Consider the following 22,344-nt stretch of genomic DNA (forward strand, 5'->3'; position numbering starts at 1 on the left):
GACAGATAATAAAGTCCCAATGAATAGATTGCTGAATGAAGTGCCCATTCTATTGCGAAAACAGTATGAGATAAACAACTCATCTAATCAAAGACTAGCTCTGCACATTCTATAGAAAACTTGTTTAAATGAAGTTTACTCGGACACACTGTGTCAGGTATGGCGCGCTGTCTTTTCTTATACAATGTAAACCTAATTGAGGTGCAAAAGGAACAGCGAGTAAATGTAATCCTTTTTCTCAATTTTTACAAAATATTTTCATATCAAATAATGATGCAAGGATAAAGTTCCAAGTGGAAGATATCGAGAGTAATTTTGAGAAAAGCACATATTGTGTAAGAGTTGATATACTGTAACTGGCAGTAGGGCCTGTAAGCAGCAGCAATTCCAGGTTTCGATCACCTTTCATCATGTCATGTTGCAAATAAGTAGGCCAAGTATCAATACAACGGAACTGAAATGTTTCACTGCGGAGTTGTCCTCTCCCATTTGCTCCAGTGTATTCGGGTTTTCACTTGCAGTGCCTATGCGAAAAATGTAAATAATAAATTTAAATGAAAAAATAAGTTTACAGGAGATTTTGAGTAATCAATTTTTCCATAAATCTCAAATAGTCATCTTTTCTTTAGAAATAACTAACTCGAAGATGCTAAGCTGTCCTACTCTGTTAAGCGTCTTCAGTTTGTAACAGTATAGTTTCACCTGTTACGATATAGAGTTTTCTTTAATGGTCCAACTAGACATAGAGCTGTCACAGATATTTGTCTGTAAGACATATATTTGTAACAGATATAAAACAGCTGTTTGTAAAACCTGATTTTAGAGCCTTATTCAAATTGTTCCAGATCTCAGAGTAATCAGTTGAACTGTATTAGCTGCCAGCGTCATCAGTTAGACTGTACCAGCTATCAAAGTAATTGGTTAAACTGTATTAGCTGTCAGCGTCGGCAGTTAAACAGTATCAGCTCTCAGAGTACCAGGTTAAACTGTATCAGCAGCGAGCAAGTATTACGCTGACCCTCAATGACCTCTTACACTGTCTAAAGCTACAATTTGTGATGTCCGGTTTGTAATCTTTAATAGTTTTTGTGATATTCACTATGTTTCTATGACACATATGATGCAGAGTTGGAGTTGTGTGCACATTGGGTTACCATGTGATAAGTGTTCAACAGATATTTGCATGATGCGGATTAATGCAGGCGCTTTGCTAAAAAATGAGAGTTTTTACGCCTAACTGCTCAAATCAAAATAAGGGCGCCGGAAGTTTGGAAAATGTTTAAAATGGAATAGCAATTGCGCTGCATTTTCTTGCACAAAATCTGTAAGCGTTATTTCCATTTTTCGCAAGCATGAAACATTCGATAAAAATTTGCAAGTATCAAACTTGACAGACTCGCTTGACTTGCGAATTTTTGTTGTTTTCATTTTATAGATGACACAAACTAACTGCGTCATGGAAACATAGCGACACATTCTGAAAGTAGTGGAAATTTATTGTTTGTATAATTGCTTAATATTTGCTGTCAATATTTGCTGTCAATATTTGCTGTCACCTCTACATGAGAGTGGCAATTGAGTATCAAATAAAGTTTGTAGCTTTTACGCTGCTAGTTACTAGATGTTCAAACCTTAATGAATCTCTGTTGTGAGGAAAAACATTTTCAACGTGTCTGTTGGCTGGGGACAAAAGGATTGGACTGATTGTAAAGTTTATTTAAGCTGTGACCTCTGTTACTACTAATTAGTCATTAGAAAAAAAACATATCTTGGGTCGGCTAAAAATTTTTAATGTTTTTCTAGAATATTCTATTATAAGACTGTCCAATATATTACTGATAACTTTTTTATCACGATTATTCTGAGCAAACTGCAGTGCTTTTCAGGCTCACCACACTTGTACTGACACCAAGTAACATACTACAAGGCAATCACTAAACCATAATAGTATGAGAAGCACACTAATCACTAATTTTTCGTGGTTGCTTAGAATCGCCGCTCAGCACGAAATGTGAAAATCTGCAAAATACTAACAAATAAACTCATATTTAATAAAGTCACTTTCTCCTTAACCAAGAGCACTTTCCCTTTTTTTTGAAGCTCATTAGATAATTTTGCTGGTCAAGGTCATTAAAGAGGCATGATGAAGAGTGTCACCAATACTTAGCATTTTTATACTTTACAAAATGTAACAGGAAAACAGCGAACTGCGACAGCTGATATTACAATGATGCTCGTCGAGAGATCTCATTGGGTCAGAGTATGAGAGAGATTTATGTAATTGATATATTTTAGTTTTTTTATTTTATTTATTGCCTTTAATTTATCGCTTGTGTATAGTTTTGAGAATGCATTAGCGTTTGCTGAGCAGTCCACTACTCTATTAATGCTTATTCAACCGACAGCGTTTGACAGCATTTCAGGGACTGGGACCACCCTCCATTCCCTGCAAAAACAGCAATAGCAATTTAAGCTTAGCCATGTTTTATACACCTAGTCCTACCATCATAATTGCTGATCAAATGAACTACATGTGGGTTGCTGACAGATGCCTGTTCCATCAAAACTCTTTTCGCTGTATTTATTTTCACGCCTGCTTCGCAATCAACATCGTCTGAGTCGACGCTTTGTAATAACTCCCTTATGGTCACTCAACGCTCACTTTACGGAGCAGACTCTATACATAATTAATATACTGTTTTGCTTTGTGCAACTATGTAATAGCTTGTTGCAGGCCTCTATAACTTGCAAACTTTGACATTTTTGACCTCGAGAAACTTTGCTAATTTTAGCTCAACATGGGAAGAATAATACCTTGCAAGATTTGAATTTGCATTCTTATAAATTTCTAACACTACTGCAAGGAGCTGTGGTACACATTTTTAATGTTTGTGCCAGGTAGTTACCATAAAACCTAAACCCTACGACAGTCATTGTTGAAACAGCCTGCTGCACGATAAAAAGGAAGAGAGAAAGAGGGAGACGGAAAAGAGGGAAGAAAGTGAGAGGGTGAGAGGGAGAGAAAGAAAGAGAAAAAGGGAGGGAGAGAGAGAAGAGAGAGAGAGAGAGAGAGAGAGAGAAGAGAGAGAAGAGAAAAGAGAGTGGGGAAAAAGAGGAGAAAGAGAGGAGAGAAAGTACAGAGAAGCTGCTACAAGAGAGATAGGGAAAGGGAGAGAGGGAGATGGAGAGGAGAGGAGAAAGAGAGAGGGTGGGAAAGAGACAAGAGAGAGTAGAGAAAGGAGAAACAAAAAGGAGAGAAAGAGGAGAAAGAGAGGAGAGAAGAGAGAAGAGAGAAGGGAGGGAGAGGAGATGAGAAAGAGGAAAGGAAAAAAGAGGAGGAAATAGAGATTTTTAGGAGAAAGAAAGTACCATAAAACTGAAAATGTATGTTGATTTCCTACTAGAAAGAAACAGTCCACGTTCTCTCTTACAGGACTTATTAATACCAATCAACGCTGCCAACCTGAGTCAGACCAGTCAAATTGGATGATTAATATTTGTGTTTTTTAATTGATCTAGTGTCAATATTTATTAACAATATTGTAAAGGTTTTGTGCGCCACATTTACTGCTCCACAAGTACAAGGCTCAGTGCAAAGAGTTTACACATATATTGGTCTGCATTGTCATAAAGAGTTACAAGGAATAGCATGCAACATGGAATGATCAGACAAAGAACAGCTCTGCCTTCTCATCTGAGTACGTGTTCTTATATAGTAAGAGGCCCCCCTCTCGTTCTACTTGGCTGGACTCAGCTTGGCTGGGCTTGGCTCGGCTTGGCTTGCACAGTCCTCCACACACTCCCCTCATTGGCGACTACGGTCTCCAATTAACGTCCTGGGGGAGGGCCAACAGGGCCAGAGCCTCGTGTTGGCAGACGCCCCAGTGGAGGCGCTTTATTTCCTTTGCGGAGGAGTTGTCGCTCCTGGTCTTCCAGTCTTTCTTTCTGCAGCAGGGTCTGCATGGCCTCGGCCGCCTTCTCCCAGTCCTTATAGCAGCCACTCAGCAGACTTCATCCACTCATTCAGTCAATGTTTCCTCTAGCAGAGCCTCTCCGCCCTCGTCGTTTATCTCCAGAACGGCTGACTCGGAGTGGCGTATGTTGGCTCCGTTCGTGGTCTCCTTTTTTTTCTCTACTTCCCTTATAGGCTACAATATTCGCCGGCTTTGGTCCACTCAGTGCTTCCTCAGCTTCTTCCAAGCTTTTTGTGACCGAAGACAATAACTCTTGTAAAGATGTCTCGCAGGCGTTGTCCATTATTTTCCAGTAAACTGATAGCGCCTGAAGTGAGCGAGTGCTTTAATAGGAAAGCTTTGGTAGCAGCTGTAAGAGTCAATTTACCGCTTTCCTTTTCGACCTCCGGACCATTTTCCGGTGACTCTACTGAATAGCATATCCTATCTCCGTACCGATCCGGCCTCCTAGTGGCTCAGGCTGGCTTAGAGTTGTGCCGGACTGGTTCCGATGGGACTATTTTAGTTGCCACTTTTTCGGGTTCAGCTGGAGAAGTCACGGGTTCTGCCGAAGCCATCTCGGGTCCGGCCGGATCTTCTGCCGGGCTTGGTTCTTCACTATTTTCCTTCCTCGGCTAGGCTACTCTTTCTGCAGGAGTTGTTCTCTGCTCGCGGTCTTTTGCTTCCATGAGCAGTTTCCTTCAGTCAGTGGATTGTAACACCGGCATGGGCTCTCCCGGAGCCTCCATTGGATTTTTTCTTAGCCTGTCTAATCTGGCCCCCTTCATGTCAGGCCTCCTTTTTGGCTCTAAGGTGGCTTGGGCCGATCCTAATTTTTCTGGACAGGCGTGGTAAGGCTTTAGTCTTGCCTCGCTCTGTATCGACGACTGGCCCTGTCTCTCCACCAAATACATGTAGTTGTTCTATGCTTTGAGGACCTGGTATGGCCCCACAAACTTCGCTTGCAACTTGGATTTTTCTCCCCATCGTCTGCGCTTGTTCATGAGCCACACCCAATTGCCTGGTGCGTATAGTGGAGGTTCCTCCCTGTCCTCTTGCCGGATTTCCATCTGGCTTTGCCGCAAGGTTTCGTGTATTGTCTCTAGTTTTCTTTGTGCCCTCAGTGAGTGTTCGTGGGTTGGAAAGAACTCAGTCGATGGGAAATGGCTCTCCAGCTGGTCTGGCAACCGTAGTTCACGCCCCAGCATCAGCATGTTTGCGGTTTCTCCGGTCGCGGAGCGGGGAGTGGCTCGGTATGCCCTCATCAGCTGGGGAAGTAGTGCTTCCCATTCATCCTATCTGCAATCTAGCAGTAGTGCTCGTAGGGAGTCTCCTAGTCCATGGTTGTTCCTTTCCACTATGACGTTTGCTTGTGGATAGTATGGGGTAGTGCGGGTCTTCTCCACAATCCAGATCTGGCACATTCGGCCATCAGCTGGCTTTCAAATTGTACCCCCTGGTTCGTGTGGATTTGCTCCGACAACCCCAAGTAGCAGAATACTCGCTCATACAGGGCATTCGCTACCACCGAAGCTATTGCATCAGGCAGTGCCAGTGCATCTTTCCACCGGGTAAAATGATCTGCGAGGACCAGTACCCATTTGTTTCCTTTCGGCGTGGTAGAGAGTGGACCGACTAGGTTGACAGCTACCTTTTGCCAAAGCCTGCCCGCGCACAGTCTCTGCCTCCCCCGGCTGTCCTGGTTCTGCCATTCTTTGCTGCCTGGCACACCTCACAACTCTTTACTAGCCGTCTGACAGTAGAGGTCAGGCCCGTACCAGATTAACTGGAGACGGCTCGTCGTTTTCCCCACCCCAGAGTGGGCCAGGGCATGCGTTTGCCACACAATGGTCTCTCTCATGGCTGACGGACAGACGGTGCTTCATCTGGCGTGGTTCTGAGGAGCCACACGTACCTCCAACACACCGTCCTGTTGAATGCGGAGAGAGCGTCGCATGCGGTTCAGGATATCCAGTTCTCTGCTCCCTACTTCCAGGTGTTCGGTCGGCGCTTCATTCCCTGTAGCGATGCCATGATAAATAAGTGCTACTAGCCCGTTTCAAGTGGCCCTCCAAAGCTGTTGTGGGTGCCCAGGTTCAATCCCGCCCTAGTTGAGGCAGGAGTCTCATTCGGGTCACCCATTGGCGTTACGAGGTATGCGGTGTTGCCCAAGTTCAATCCCGTTTTGTCATGGGCAAGAGTCTCATTCAGGCAACTGCTTGGTACCCGTGTGGTTGGCAGCCTCCATTCTTTGGCCAAGTCCTTCTTTGAAGGGCCTCCGTCCCTCTGTTCAATGCTCGCGCACTGCCGGCAGTCCTCGCAGGTTTGCCTACTTAGGTCGTCTGCGTTGCCGTGCTTGGGGCCTGATCTGTGTTCCAGCAGGTACCGGAACTCTGCCAAGATATCGAGCTATCGAGTTACTTGATTCAAGGGTTCCCTCCTTGGGCATAGCCATTGAAGAGAGGCGTGGTTGGTTCGAAGGAAGAATTCCTGGTCGGACAGTTAGGGTCGGAAGTGCTTTACGGCCTTGACGACCGCTAGCAGTTCCCGTCGGGTGATGCAGTAATTGCGCTCCGAGGAGGCTAAAGTCTTGCTGTAGAAAGCAATGACTCTTTCTCAACCCTCTTGCACTTGAGACAGCATGGCTCCTACCCCTTGTCCACTTGCGTTAGTATCCAGAATATACTGTTCTCGGAGATCCGGATAGCTTAGGACTGGTGTAAAGCTGATGCTGTCCTTCAGCTGGTCGAAAGCAGTCTGTTCCTCACTGGTCCATCTCCACGGTTCCCTCTTGGCCGTCAATCGATGCAGGGAGTGGGCTATTGTGGTGAACTCTGGGGCATACTGTCGGTAGTAGCCAACGGCCCCCAGAAACCTTTGGAGTTCTTTAATCCCGCGTAAGTTTGGCCACTCTGTGACCGCCTGCACTTTGGCTGGGTCTGTGAAGACCCCATTCTGGCGAACGATACCTGGTGGATACCTGGTGTCCCAGGTATCGTACCCAAGATTGCAGCAGCTCGCACTTCAAGGGCTTTTGCTTTAACCCAGCTTTGCAGAGTCTTTGAAAGACCTTTTAGAAACAATGGAGGTGTGTGTCAAAGTCTGGTGCAATGACTATGTCATCAAGATACAATAACAGTGTTAAAATATGATATAGGGCCAATAACATAAAAAAGCAGTGAAGAATTTTAGTAAACTGACCTGGATAGCAGTGCTTCATACAAGGGCTACTTTGAACATCCTGTCCATCACAACGCTGACCATCTCGCCCACTTGGAGGTGGACTATCGCACTGTCTCCACCTTTTCTGGTAACCGTTACCACAAGCAGTATCACACTTCTCCCAGTTGGACCACTGGGACCACCCTCCATTCCCTGCAAAAACAGCAATAGCAATTTAAGCTTAGCTATGTTTTTACACCTAGTCCTACATCATAATTGCTGATCAAATAAGCCACATGTGGGTTGCTGACAGATAAGGTGCCTGTTCCATGATAACTCTCCTTGCTGTAATTACTTTCACGCCTGCTTCGCAATCAACATTGTCTGAGTCGACGCTTTGTAATAACTCTCGTATGGTCACTTATTGCTCACTTCACAGCAAAGACTCTATACATAATTAATATACTGTTTTACTTTGTGTAACTATGTAATAGCTTGTTGCAGGCTTCTATAACCTGCAAGTTCGACAACTTTGACATCTGGAAACTTTGCTAATTTTAGTTCGTCATGAGAAGAATAATTCCTTGCAAGATTTGAATTTTTATTCTTATAAATTTCTAAAATCGCTGAAAGAAGCTGTAGCAAACATTTTTAATGTTTGTGTTATGTAGTTACCATAAAACCTAAACCATATGACAACCTTTGATAAAACAGCCTGCTGCACGAGAGAAAGGGAGGACGAGAGAGAAGTGAGAGAGAAGTGAGGCAGTAAGAGGAGAAAGAGAAGGAGGAGGAGATAGAGATTTTTAGGAAAAAGAGAGAAACCATAAAACTGAAAATGTATGTCGATCTCCAAGTAGAAAGAAACAGTCCGTTCTCTCTTGCAGGACTCATTAATACCAATCAACGCTGCCAACCTGAGTCTCGTCTAAAAGTTAGAGCTTAATAACAAAATGTTTAACAATACAAATGTTTTAAAAAAATTGACAAGGTACTTAAATCTCTCGACCTTGTAAAACCTCGTGAGCATTAAGTGTTTACCAGAGCCATTCTAGTTAGCTTGTAGAAGCTCACGAAGGGACAGCTATGCTAGACAATGGCAGCGCGTAGTAGCGCACTGAGGGACAGCTGGAGACGTGTTTCTTTATGTTTCATCCTTTCACCGTAAGATCCTAATTTTGTTGTAACACAAGATGATAGCTCGGGTTGTCGAACAGTTAAGGTGAAGTCGATTTGACAGGAAAGTATCCCAAGTCACGATTGCTATCGTTTGACGAAATTTAATGAAAATCAAATCAAACATCGTTGGGCTCATTCATGCATTCCTAATTGTCAGCCATGTTGATGTTTGCACCAAAAAAGTGAACCTTGACCTTTTAAAGTTTTACTGCCTCTACTTTACCAGTTACCAATTTGATGAATTACCATGAAATAACATTTAGGCTTCCTAAAGAAAAGTGTCCAAGATTGAACTCTGATACAAACAATCATTCAGTCAGACTGGATGATTAACATTTGTGTTGTTCAATTGATCTAGTGTCAATATTTATCAACAATATTGTTTATTTGTTTAATATCATATTAATAATATTATTTAGTGAATACTGAAAACAATACACAATACTCTATTACCCTATAAGTCGCTTCATAGTGAAGGTGCACATTGTACTCTGATCCTATTGGTCCATTATTCCGCATAAAATTGAACCTTATCAAATGTGTGTGTGTATGGGTGGGCGTGTGTGTGTGCGTGCGTGCGTGCATGCGCGCGCGCGTGTGTGGTGTGTGTGTGGTGTGGTGTGTGTGTGTGTGCGCGCGCGCGTGTGTGCGTGTGTGTGCGTGTGTGTGTGTGGGCGTGCGTGCATGTGTGTGATTTATTTCATCAAATATATGGTACATACATTTGCATACATACGAACAAGAAAACAAAGAAAATTTTCAAACATTTGTATATCAAGAATCAAACAAAAGCTGAGATGATGGGGCCAGTGCGAAATAGCAGAGCTAACCGGTCGCAGGTCCAAGTCGAAAGCATAAGGCGTAGACACTAATGCTCACCAAGCCGAGCTAAGGTGGAGCCTTATCTCCGTTTTAAACTCACCAATAGGTTTTATTAATTTCAACGATGCTGGCAGTTTATTCCACAGTGCAGACATCACAAAGTTAGATGTTCGTTGACCAGCAGATGAAGAATAAAAAGGAGTAGGAAGTGAGGATGATTGAAATCGGGTATTATAATTTGAAGGTTTTTGAAATGTTTGCGAATGATATAGTTTGTGTGCTCTAATAAGTGATTCGTAATGATACATTCTATCAGCAGTCAAAATCTTAGAGTCGTGAAATAAATCAAAAGTTGGGTAACCAAAAGGCTTTTTATATATAATACGCAATATTTTCTTTTGAAACCTAATTAATTTGTCAAGGTGAACCCAAGAAGCATTTTCCCATGATTCTATAGAGTAGCATAATTTAGAGTGAATAACAGAGTAGTAAAGCATTATCAGGATCTTTCTTGGAACAGTAGTGCTTAATTGAAAAAACAGTCCTGAAATAGGTCTTAAGTCAATCAGTAAATTGCGTGTGTGTGAGGACCAACTCAAATTCTTCTCAACTGTAATGCCTAAAAATTTAATTTCATCAACCTCAACAATATTTTTATCATTTAAACTTAATAGTTGTTCAAACTTAAATCTTTTTTGGTAGTTTTTGAAAAAAATGTAAGCTGTTTTTTCACAATTAATTGTTAGTTTAATTAAATGTGACTGACAGGAAACGCTTGCAAAAGATTGTTAATATCTATAAACGCTGTCATACACCAATTCTGGATACTATATTATAACATTGTCTAGAGAACTCACTGTAGACATGGAGCTTGGCTGGTTCAGTCGATCTGGTGAAAAACTCGTTGTCTGCAACGCATGTGTAATTTCCTTCATCTTGAGCATTCACATTACTGATTACGAGAGAACCTCCAGTGGTCACTGAATATTTTGATGGGTAGGACTCCGTGTCTATTCTCACATTGTTCTTTTTCCAGAATATCTGCAACAAAAATATAAAATACTGATTGTATCCATCACAACATTTAAATGTATATTATTGGAATTTTATTATTATTATTTTACTTATTATTTTTAATTTATTTTATAGTATTTTTAAAAATTTTTAAAAACAAATTACAAAAAAAATTGTCTAACAGATGTCTACATCTTAATGTGTAATAAATCACTAAATATACAAGTTAAATTTCATTTAAACGTAAGTAATTTATTGGAGAGGAGAGTTAGACCATACTTACGTAAGGTTTCGGAGTTCCATCAGGAGCTCTACAAATGAGGACAGTCTCTGTTCCAAACTCCTGTGATATCTCGATAGGTGATTGTGGGAATGTATTTTCCAAGTCTGCAATCAATATGCTATGACAGAACTGACTAAACTGAAGAGCAGGCTGGCAGCCGATATGGCATGATGTTAGCTTAAGACTGCTCAATCACCTACCCAGTTCCTGTGGCAGCATATTTAAACGCTGTAACAGAATACTGTGTACCTGAAGCAACATCCTCTTACACATATGAGCACACACTGGTATTCAATAGAACACATTCTTCTGGTTCTTGCTAAGCAAAACAGTTTTATGGGGAAAAAATGAAGTTGAAACCATAACTGCCTCATACAACTTTTATGGTTTTTATGTCTAAGTAAATCAGACACGCTAATTCTGATTTCCTACTCAAAATAAAGATTGGTCCACTAACTTCCAAAGTCATGATGGCTTTTTTACAGCGTTTCAATATCGGTTTAGAAAACAACACAATCGGCACAACAAGCTCTGCCCATGAACATGTGACTTATGCTAGCTTCTTAGGAACGGAAGTTGGGGATGTTTAGTCCGATTTAGAATGATAGAGATGGGTGTCTTAAAACCCATTATTATCTAAATTCAGCCTTCAAAATAATCTCAGTCTCTTATGAAAAGTAGATAAACTATTTAAAATTGCTCATAGCTTGTTACAGAATGTTTAATAGAGTGAACGCCGAGAAAAATGAGCTCAAAGAAGCCCAATTTATCACAAGCTAGCGTTGTTATCGCGCTTTTTTGAGATCTTTTTTCTCGACGTTCAATCTATTAAACATCCTGTAACAAGCTACGAGCAATTTTAAATAGCTTATCTACCTTTCATAAAAGACTGAGATTATTTTGAAGGCTGAATTTAGATAATAATGGATTTTAAGATACCCATCTCTATCATTCTTAATCAGACTAAACATCCCAACTTCCGTTCCTAAAAAGCTAGCATACGTCACATATTTATGGGCGGAGCTTGTTGTGCCGATTGTGTTGCTTTTGAGACCGATATTGAAACGCTTTAAAAAAACCTTAATGGCTTTAAAAGTTAGTGGACCAATCTTTATTTTGAGTTTAAAACCAGAATCAGCGTGTCTGATTTACCTAGAAAATAACGAATAAAAGTTGTATGAGGCAGTTATGGTTGAAATCAGGCCAGAATTTAACAGGGTGGGACACAGATTTGAAAAACTGTCATCAAGGTTCAAAAGGTCAGCTGCCACAATACTGGCTAATGCAAGAGCCAAAGCTCTCTTAGCTTTCTCTTGCACTGTAATTTCTGTTTATCAAGCAATTAAAGATAAATTTTAGTAATTAAAATTTTTCTCAAAAATTCTGTTTATAATACACAGATTTTAATGAAAAATAGTCATGCTTGGGCTTGCCTACAACTTACCGTAAAACCTCTAATCAAACGCCATGGTGCTTTATTTTTCAACCTTATTTCTATAATGGGGGTCAATTGGAAGCAGCATTCAAATAGAGGCTAGCATTGTATTTTTCAAATGGTTCGTCAGAATGTTGGAAAGATAAATTTAGCCCTGTTACAGGTGAAATGAATGCCGCATATATTTTGCCCTCTTTTTTCCAGTAGAGTGATATTAAACTTTTGGATGCAATAAATCTGCTAACATACCTCCGACTTGTCAAGGATATCTTAATAAATATTCTTTGAGAAACCGAGAAATATCTCTACCAGTTGATATCTATTGCTTGCGAGCAACTCTTTCACTACTGCGCTAAATTCGCTATTCTGACCATAGTAATTCCAGCGGGTTTTCGAAAATCTGATAAACCACTAGTATTTAGGCGATATCTCGAGAATCAATGCAGATATTGTTTTACTGTACAACGCATCTTACTCAAAACAAAATTTTCTACAAGATAAGTACAAAACTGTTTAGAAAATCTCACTCTTGTAAAATTTCTGACGTTTCTGATCTTTGCACTGAACGAAGGCGGTGAATTTCTTTTCGACATGATAATAGCGATTTGGTTTTCCAGTTTCAAAAAATAAATAAATATGGAATTGCTTAGCAAAAATACTTTTCATTTTTTGCACATAATTGGCAAGAAGGTTGTTTTATTGGAGGCAAAATTTGATTAGTCTAGCTAATGCGTAACCTTCGTAATGAAAAGAAAAGGGAAACCCTATTGATTAGTCAATTCATCGGCTTACGGTCTGTACTTCTATCACCACGATTGCTGATACATTGGTTCACTGTAGCGGAAGAGTGTAGCGTGTGTAGTGTGTTCACTGTAGCGGAAGAGTTAACATGCAATTATATTATAGTCTGTGTCCTGCTCTGCTATTTGTTTGAGTTTTCAAACAAGTTGCATTTGCGCTAAATGCAATATATAAAAGTTTTGCCCAGCCAAAAATTGTTTGGGCGCTAATATCGACTAGTTCAGCAGTGTAGAAAAAGTGTTGAGGTCAGATGGCATTGTGGAAGGTATTGGACAACCAAAACATGTTCGTTTCATTGACAGCAACAATCAGAATGCAGCTATCTGAGAAAAGGGTGCAAATATTTTTGTTTTAAAAATTTTTGTTTCTTTCGTTAATTTCGTTAAATTTCGTTAATTTTTGTTTCTGCGTGTAATATAACTATGGTTCGTTTATGTCACTTGTTCATGAATATATATTTGTGGCAATCGATAGATTATCATTATATAATTTATAAGTTTGCAGATTTATAGCATAATATTGTTAAGGTTTTGTGCCACCCTCACTTACTCCACCAGTATAAGACTCAATGCATTAGTTTATACATGTATTTCTGCTTTGTTCATAAGAGTACAAGAATAGTCAAGCACATGCAATGAACTGGCCCAGAACAGCTCTGCTCTCTAGCACAAATATTCAGGCATATATAGCGGGTAAGACCCGCCTCCCGTCTCACTTGGCTGGTCTTGACCCGGCTCGGCTTTGGCTTGGCTCTCCTCAGCTCGGCTTGGCTCTACGCAGCTCGGCTTGGCTCTACGCAGCTCGGCTCGGCTTGGCTCTGATTAGCTTAACTCTCACCTCGTTATTCTGCCTGACTGAGAACAGCCCCGGCTTAGCTCAGCCCTAGGCTTAGCTCTCAGTGGATCACATTCCACAACAGTATTTGATAGCATCATTGCTTACAATCTTACAATTGATCGGCGCTCGTAACACATCTTGGTTGTACATAAAAAACTAGTTTTGGCTGTAAATTAGTGAACATATCAATAAGTGCAATGAGTTTTTATGCAACATTGGTAAATATAGGTATAAAATGAAATATGTCTTCAAATTTAGAATGGAAAAAATTGAAAGCTCCAACAAATTGCAAAGCAGAACACAGGCTATAATATAGTGGCAGGTTAATTGCAAGCAAAAGATATCATCTGGTAGAAATATCTGTCGGCTTCCCAATGCATATTTATTTAGAGATCTTTGACAAGTTAAAGGTAAGTTAGCAGATTTATTGCATCCAAAAGGTCCAACATCACTCCAATGGAAGAAGAGGGCAAAATATAGGCAACATTCGCTTCGCCCGTGAAAGGGATCAATTTATCTTTCCAAAATTCTGACGAGCCATTTGAAAAATACAACGCCAGCCACTATTTGAATGCCACCTTTATTTGACCGCCACTATAGAGGAAGGGTTGAATATAGAGTGCCATGGCGTTCAATTAGGGGTTTTACAGTAACATAAATGAATTTAGCTTACTAAACACATACTTAAACTAAGTTTCAGCATGTATTTTTTCAAACCAAACTTCAACTTTGTCATAGGCTAAAATTTTATCACTTATCTGTTTTCGGTTTGGTTTCTGTGAAGCACCTAGTTTTTGTTATCCTTGATTACACAGCCCATCAAGACCTGTCATTCTGAGACAAAGGAACCCGTAATGTGATTCTACTTCTATATTAATATTTATGCATCCTGTCGTAAGAGTATTATACACCTCTTGCAGAACCACTCATACCTTTTTATATAACTACTAGCTGCATTACCCTCCTACAGGAACAGATTCACGCGCAGCATAAGGTTTATTGAGAGTTGTCTTTCATACTGTATAACAACTCCAAATATGCAGTCTACTGAAATTGTTGCCCTGATGTATTATTATGTAAATTGTCTACTGAAATTGTTGCCCTGAATATGCATACACATATACATGTCAATAATGTTGGGGAGAACAATGGAAATCTGCAATGTGTTTTACAGCTAGATGCGTGTAAAATCTAGTAAATATTCTAGATTCATGTGTCTAGATTCATGCATCCGCTCATACCCGTCTATATTTGCAGTTGACGATTGCGCACTTCTGCCGCCAAGCCCCCGCCTTGGCTGACCAGTTTTTACCCGCCGAGCAGTTGACAATCGCGCTCTTGCACTCGCCTCGCAATCAATCGCTTCGCACTCGCAATTAATTGCCTTGCATTCGCCTCGCAATCAATTACCTCGCACTCGCCTTGCAATCAATCGCCTCGCACTCGCAACCAATCGCCTCGCAACCAATCACCTCGCACTCGCAATCAATCACCTTGCAATCAATCGTCTAACAATCAATCGCTTCGCAATCAATCACCTCGCACTGGCCAACTCATCCATCTAGAAAGCCGCGCCTGGATACTCCCGCTGCACTCGGGGCGAAAAAGGTCTCCCAGGCATCCTCGAGTGACGCCACGGCCCCAAACCGTTAGCTGCATTACCCGTCCTCGAGAACAGATTCATGTACAGCAAGAGGTTAATTGAGAGTTGTCTTTCATACTGTAAAACAGCTCCAAATATGCAGTTTACTGAAATTTTTTGCCCTGATCACACTATGCATACACATATGCAGTCATATATGTCAATAATGTTGGGGAGAACAATGGAAATCTGCAATAAGTTTTACAGCTAGTCTACAATGCATCAGTCTCAAACCACTCAAGTCAGAGTTGCCCTATTTGTGTACAGAGAACTGATTATGAAATTGAAATTGCTAGGCAAACTGAAGTTCTTCAAACTGGCAGTATTGAAAAGTTTTGCATCTTTTAAAAAATTATACAAAATATTTTGCTATCGCCAGCATTTATTGAATGGAGACTTCTACATGCTTAAAACACTAATTATGGCTCACCAGTTTTTCGTCTATAGCCTGTGTTTTGACACGGTATATACAAACAGTAATGAGGTCGTGTTGATAAAATTTATATGTATAACAGCACAGACAGTATGATGTCAAGGCAGATACAGCATTAGCACCTTACAATAATAAAACATAACGCCAACATGATAGCCTTTTTATGAGATACAATACGGAAAACGAATGCATGAAAATATATATATACTGAAAAATATGTTAGAAAATGCTGCATGTGGTATAGTAGAACATGACGAACATAGCATGACATAACAATAACACAATGTTGGTTCAACGCAACACTTTCGGATAGACAACATTTTTTGTTTTTCTGTCGGGTGTATGAACACACAGTTTTCAGCTTGTGCCTACTTTTGAGCAGGCGACGTACAGCTGGTCATGGCAAAGCAGGGTGACAGTAAGTCGATACCAGCTGTTCTCTTTTTTCACCATTGCCTATCGCAACCCTTGGAGTACTCGTGCAAGTTCTGTAGTAGTAAGTTACAGTAGGCCTACTCGTAGCTGGAAAAAAATTAGTTACTCAGCTGCTGAAGGAAATGAACTTGTCCCACTATCACGAACAGTGGCAAATCCAACGAGATTAAGTAGTTGAGGTGTGACAACTCATATACAATACACTACAACATTGAATGAGAAGTACTTACCTTTTTGAAGTAGAAATTCAGTAGGTAAAACACAGTAGCAGTACCTGTGCAAGTTCTGTAGTAGCTGTAGTAATGGCAGCAATTTTGCTGTTTAAAATGGGACAGTGCCGTTAGGCACTGTAAAGAGGAGCACTAACAGGCAATTTCGGTTAATGCGCCTTAGCGGTAAAAGAAAAACCACAGAATCGCCACACCTTCATATAAGCTGTTTGGCTCAAATCATCAGAAAAAAACAGCGGCTAATAGTCCGAAAGTACAGTATTTATTACTCATATTACGTAATTCAGTTAGCTTCGTACGACCGAATGGAAAAAGAATGACCGCTCTATAATTTATTTGCTGTTACTACTCATATTAATTCAGTTCACTTCGTACGACCAAAATTTGTACGACGAAAAAAGGAAAGACCGCTCTATAAGGTGGATACACAGACAGACAACGATTGCAGTTTATATAGAAGATTTTTGACATAATTACATGTAGGAAACAGATTTCTGGACTCTTGGTAGCCTGACACGCAATTTGTTATTCTAACTTTCTAGCAACTGCTACTTTACTGCATAGCATAAATTTTATCTGCTTATTTGTACTTACTCACTTACTGCCTAAGAAGTTTTGCAGCGCCCAATCATCTGAGATCTACAGATATGACGGTTGGCTGACTGACTAGGCAAACTTATATAAGCATGCTTAAATCAGAAACCATTTGAATTCCATATTTTACTCACATTTTAGGTATCACTCTGCTCTTGTATTCCTTTCTACATTTTTAATTTGCGCAATTAGCATCAACTCTTGACTTGATTAGCCTTTATATAGTTTTGATTTTCTGCTATTGAAAGTTTGTATCGTTAATAAATATCATCTGTTTTAAAGTTTACCAGCTAAAACAAACCAGTCTCATTCTTGACATTAAATCTACACCTAAAATACAGTCCTCTAAATTCGAAAATCATAAACCAACTACTTGAACCACCAATCTAGCACTTATAGTTAATAGTCCTTAAATCAGATCACCATTACATTTCTACTATAACTTATAACGAATAACGCTGAACTGAGATAGCGAACATCGTATTTCTTTCAAGCGTTGTGGGAGGTATTTCGGCGATTAGCATATCGGCATTTTCATTATTTTGGCCTAACCAGTACACAGACTGCTGAATTTTAATTTTGAGAGAAATTCTTGTTGATATCGTATGATAGAAAAAAGTCGAAGATTTTTTGTCTTGGTATGGTAAGGATGAATAAACACCATGTTCCATATAATAAGACAAAAATTTTATAACAGTGGCATCGTAATCCCTTATCATAAATCATAATCATGCGCAACCAACCGAAAGTTTTCTGTTGTTAAACAATTCCATTTACTGAAGATCAAAGATAGTCAAAGTCACGTTCAAATGGAGTCGGCGGTCAAATGGAGTTGGCAGTCAAATGGAGTTGGCAGTCAAATGGAGTTGACGGTCAAATGGAGTTGGTGGTCAAATGGAGGTGGCGGTCAAATGGAGTTGGCGGTCAAATGGAGGTGGCGTTCAAATAGAGGTGATGCTCAATTAGAGGTTTTACGGTAAGGTCATTTAGCAAACAGCAATTAAATTGTCGATAATTCTCGCTATACTTGTACTTGTACTTGGGGTTGTACTTTTCAATAGCCCAACACGATGTCATCAATGTCAGCTATCATCAAACATGACAGATAATGCTGCCTAAAGCCATTTAGCGTATCTTTGTAAAGATTGTTGTGAAATCAGTCGATGACTTGGAAAATTTAAACATATACACTGATATCTAGTACACTAGTTATTTCTGTTAATATTGACTCAGGTAACTCTTTTTTATACAGCTCACATGGTACAAAAAACTTGAATTTGACCAGCAAACTGTTTCGAACAAGTTAGATAGCCATCGGTTTCCCATTTCAAGGTTTTTTCATTGTGATTAATCTCTAAATAAAGAAGCCACTCATGCAAAATTTAAAAAAAGTAAATTTTCTTATTAAAATTGTATAGCATACACAAATCACTTTCTTCAAGTATATATGTCCATGTAAACATTCTCTGACAAAAAAGCATACATTCGGTTGTTCAACATACCACAGTTTTGGGATGCACTTTATGACAGCGCCTATGAGTTCGACAAATACTCGACAGCTGCCGACCATCTCCACAAAAAATGAATGATTGTAAACCCTCTGCTTATATTCTACTTACAAGCGATTCTAAATTCTCCAGCCCTACTGCGAACTTGTCTTTCACCTTCATCGAGTACGGCAATGCAGACGCACGTGTACCTCGCTAGTATCACAAAAATAGTATTCTTTGTCACCTCAGAACTCACCTAAAATGTAAAAAACAGTCAGTATAATACAAGTACTTTACTCATGAGGAAACGATATGACTTGCATTTCTCGATGTACTGGCAAACAGCTTGTCCAGCCTGTTGTATTGCTTTTAGTTTGTTGCATGTTTAGATAAATCAGAAATTTATTTTAGCAAACGCGCTAGAGCTATCATAGGCGTTTACACAGAAAACATGCAAACAAGCTAACACTCACTATAAGCATTTCTATGCCATTGATTGTCGCTGTAGATTTGCTTATCTCAGAATCTTCTATATAAGTATCTCGGCATTTAATGTGAATGTACGCTGCAGTTTTGGCAGCGCATTTGATTGTAGCTGAACGGTTGGTTGATACATAGTAGATCGGTTCCGGCTGGAGAGTAAATACTGAGTCTGCTTCCTCATCTCCAGCATCTGCAAACAAAAACACTAACATTAATCACAATAGCGATAATATTTACTAATGGTGAAGGTTTTGAAGATCGAAAACCTTCAACGGTACAATGGTTTCTAGTATATCAAAACACCTCAAACGTTACTGCATTTGTGTTATTCGTGTGACATGTTTCAAAATCCTGCATAAACTATGCCGAGAATATTTGTAGTTATCTTTCCACACATATGACAAACAGCGTTTCCTATCTCCATGACACCAACATCCTATATTTACCATCATATGTTTCAGTTTATGAACTTTCTGTTAGTACAACCTTCTACTCACTATCCTGACTCCTCCGCAATGCTATTAGATTACGAACAAGATCTACAAGATTTACAAGACTTTTGTTCAACTCACTCAATAGTTCCTGATTTAATTTCTTTTTGGAATGTAATGAAAAACAGCATTCTATTAATGAATACTAATGCCAATTAAAACAAACAATAAAACAAACTTTATTATTGCATCTAGTCTTTATCTTACCATATTCTACTACCATATCAAGCCATAATTTATTGATTGAAGAACCTTTATTTTAAGGGCACAACCAATTATAGAAGTCTCCACAAGGTTGGTGAGCTTTACCGAATTGCAATCCAGTATTAACTCCTCCAATTCAAGATTTTTGTAAATACATGAACTTACAAAAGTTTTTTAGATATTCAGAATTGTAGAATGTTAACCACACTTATTATTTATTTATATTTGTAAATGGTAATCAATTATACTTTACACTCCAGTCAGAGGTTAAAAGGTACTGAATGCTAATGACTAGCAGAGAGTCAATGCCACGATTAAAGCCAGAACTTCACAAATGAATGTTTGTTTTCTATGTGATCAGCGGTGCTATCAATATACTCAGTAAAACCTGTACATTTATGTTGTAACTATTTGATATTGATCACTTCTAATTGGCTAAATATGTCATCACCTAATGCATTTCTTTTTTTAATAAATTTATCCAAAAAGGAGCGCACAGTTACGATGCTTCTTTTTTGTGATCAAAAGTTGAAAAAGCTGATTGAGGTCTTCAAGGTGTAAGATCATTGGACGATGGAAATTGCTAGAGCAGAGATTATTACAAATAGCTGAAACAATTAATCAATCTTTGTCCTTTGCCAATAAAAAGTATTCTCTGTAGCCCATAGTTGAAATGGTTTATGATGAAAAATACGAGGATATATAATACGAAACTGCTTGATGAAAAAGTTTGTCACAAGGGCCAAGCGCTAGCTGCAACTCGGAACTCGTTAGCAAACATCCTTGGGAACACACATTGGCAAGAAAAGATAAAATATATGACAATGAGTCTATCTGTTTAACATTTTAACTGAAATGCAACTGTGTCATAAAATAATTCTGCATAACAAAACTATCGATATTCAAAAACTTTTATAGTTTTTATAAATTAATGACCTCCAACAAGACAGCAACATCGATTTAGATGTGTGATGACATATAGCTGGAATAACTACAATGCATTTATATAGCTACATTATGACATCATTGTAGCTATATGTCATCATTATAACTATAATGATGACATATATCTACATTAACTACAGTGCAGTTATATAGCTACATTATGACAACATTGTAGCTACAGGTCATCATTATAACTATAATGATGACATATAGCTACATTAACTACAGTGCAGCTATATAGCTACATTATGACAACATTGTAGCTACAGGTCATCATTATAGCTACATTGATGACATATATCTACATTAATAAAGTGATAAGTGGTTGGTTTGAATATAAAAGACAGTATCAGAAGTCCATATAATTTAACCTACGGAATAATGTTTCTACATGACTTTACAAGTGCTGCAGAAGGCACCACCCTACTAATAACTTACTAATATTAGGTACATTCGGGGTACATTCACGCATATTTTCTATCTATTCATGCTCTTACCGTTGCCACGTAACAAACTCGCCGGTGCCGTACCTTCATTACTATCCTGTGCAAAGACTTGACAGAGAGTCAGAGTAAGGCAGAAATATTTGACAAGTGTATATCCTAGCATGTCAAAATCTAGTTCGTTTCTTGCCAAAGTCCATAGTATTTTGATGCTGCAGTTGCATTCGGTCAGTCATGAAACTTGTTGTTGTATAGTCCTGTGAAGTTATATCCTGTCGGTATCTCTACTTACGCCACACTGAACTTAAGTTTACCAACTCATGCTTGTCTAGCTTCATCACACAACAATGTGATCACAACCTTCATTCATTCCATCTAATAATTACTCAGCACGGGCTTTAGCATTAGCCAATGAGCTTTTAGAAAAGTTGAGGTCGAGAGGTCATTACGGTTGATCGGTGAACAAGGCGCCTGCAGAGACGCACGATTCAGGTACACCTCGGTATTGGTTCTCATCACACTTGACTGCTGAAGTACCACTGACAGACCCGTAATAAGCCACTCTCTCAACAAAGGCATCCTTTTCATCTAACTTAATATCCCTATCCACAAATTTATGTTCTTTCAATTACGTATTGTCTATTATTTGACTTTGGTATCTCGCAAACATCTGTTCTCATCTTTTCATGTGACACCTTGTAACAGGAAGTGAGATATAAATTATAAATTCCTTACTAGGTCACAAATAACGAAATCTAAAGTTTGTGCTCTTTAAAGAGCTGCCAGAGCTAGAGACAGAGCATAATTTTATCAATAGTATTTTGTTATTTGTGAATGTTTTAATTTTGTTTAGGCTTTTAAAATTTATTAAAACATACTTACATAAACATAAGCATAAAATTTACACGAGTGCCAATTCTTATTTTAAAGTAAACAAATTAATGTTAGGGCGACAGCATCCCTACTGAATGGAGAAACCTTAGAGCCATTATGGTGCCATAGTCCAGCACTTTCAATTTATTCTCTGACAACAGTAGGCAGCTGCTCAACATCTGCATTTATTTACTAATAAACAATATTGATTAGCTACAAAGGCAGCACTGGCAGCCTTTAAATTATCGCTACAACTTATATTATTTCGATTTTAGTATTTCCAATCATTATTATTTATTATTGCACTCTGACTCAAGGGTGTTATATAATCATGTTGTAAAGATTTGTATACTTTCAAGACAATTGTAGATGTACGCTGCATAAATAAACTCTCTCACTCATAGATTCATTTAGCTGTTTGTATGGGCATTTCGGCAATGAAACACACACATATGTGGTGATCAAACCAGTTTCCTGTTATTTACACTAAAGCTGTTTTGTTAACCTCGCGTTTTAGTGTTGCTGACCTTGTTATTGTCGCGTTTCTTCCGGGTAGCTCACACTGTCATTATACCAGAGTACGGTTCTAAGTCTG

The 22,344-nt window shown here is 39.1% G+C and overlaps 1 protein-coding gene across 2 annotated transcripts; it reads right to left on the bottom strand.

The window, feature by feature from the left end:
* Positions 1-21,207, bottom strand: LOC137410573 (netrin receptor UNC5A-like). Of its 2 annotated transcripts, none has more exons than XM_068096011.1 (7): positions 20,964-21,207; positions 18,784-18,983; positions 18,440-18,566; positions 10,414-10,517; positions 9,974-10,157; positions 7,155-7,328; positions 1-524 (listed from the first exon to the last, which is right to left on the bottom strand). In XM_068096011.1, exons 1-7 carry the CDS (start codon positions 21,040-21,042, stop codon positions 409-411), a joined length of 984 nt encoding a protein of 327 aa, XP_067952112.1. In that variant the 5' UTR covers positions 21,043-21,207; the 3' UTR covers positions 1-408. The 2 variants fall into 2 exon arrangements, with proteins under 2 accessions (XP_067952112.1, XP_067952111.1); XM_068096010.1 differs by having other exon boundaries at positions 20,931-21,207.
* Positions 21,208-22,344: the final 1,137 nt, after the last annotated feature.

The sequence above is a fragment of the Watersipora subatra genome, chromosome 1 (genome assembly GCF_963576615.1).
Source record: "Watersipora subatra chromosome 1, tzWatSuba1.1, whole genome shotgun sequence".
NCBI classification, from domain to species: Eukaryota; Metazoa; Bryozoa; class Gymnolaemata; order Cheilostomatida; family Watersiporidae; genus Watersipora; species Watersipora subatra.

Coding starts and splice junctions, on each gene's coding strand:
- LOC137410573 (XM_068096010.1), bottom strand. CDS start 21,042: ATGCTAGGATATACACTTGTCAAATATTTCTGCCTTACTCTGACTCTC. Junction 18,984..20,930: donor GAGTTTGTTACGTGGCAACG/GTAAGAGCATGA, acceptor TTTTGTTTGCAG/ATGCTGGAGATGAGGAAGCA. Junction 525..7,154: donor TATGAAGCACTGCTATCCAG/GTCAGTTTACTA, acceptor TTTTTCGCATAG/GCACTGCAAGTGAAAACCCG.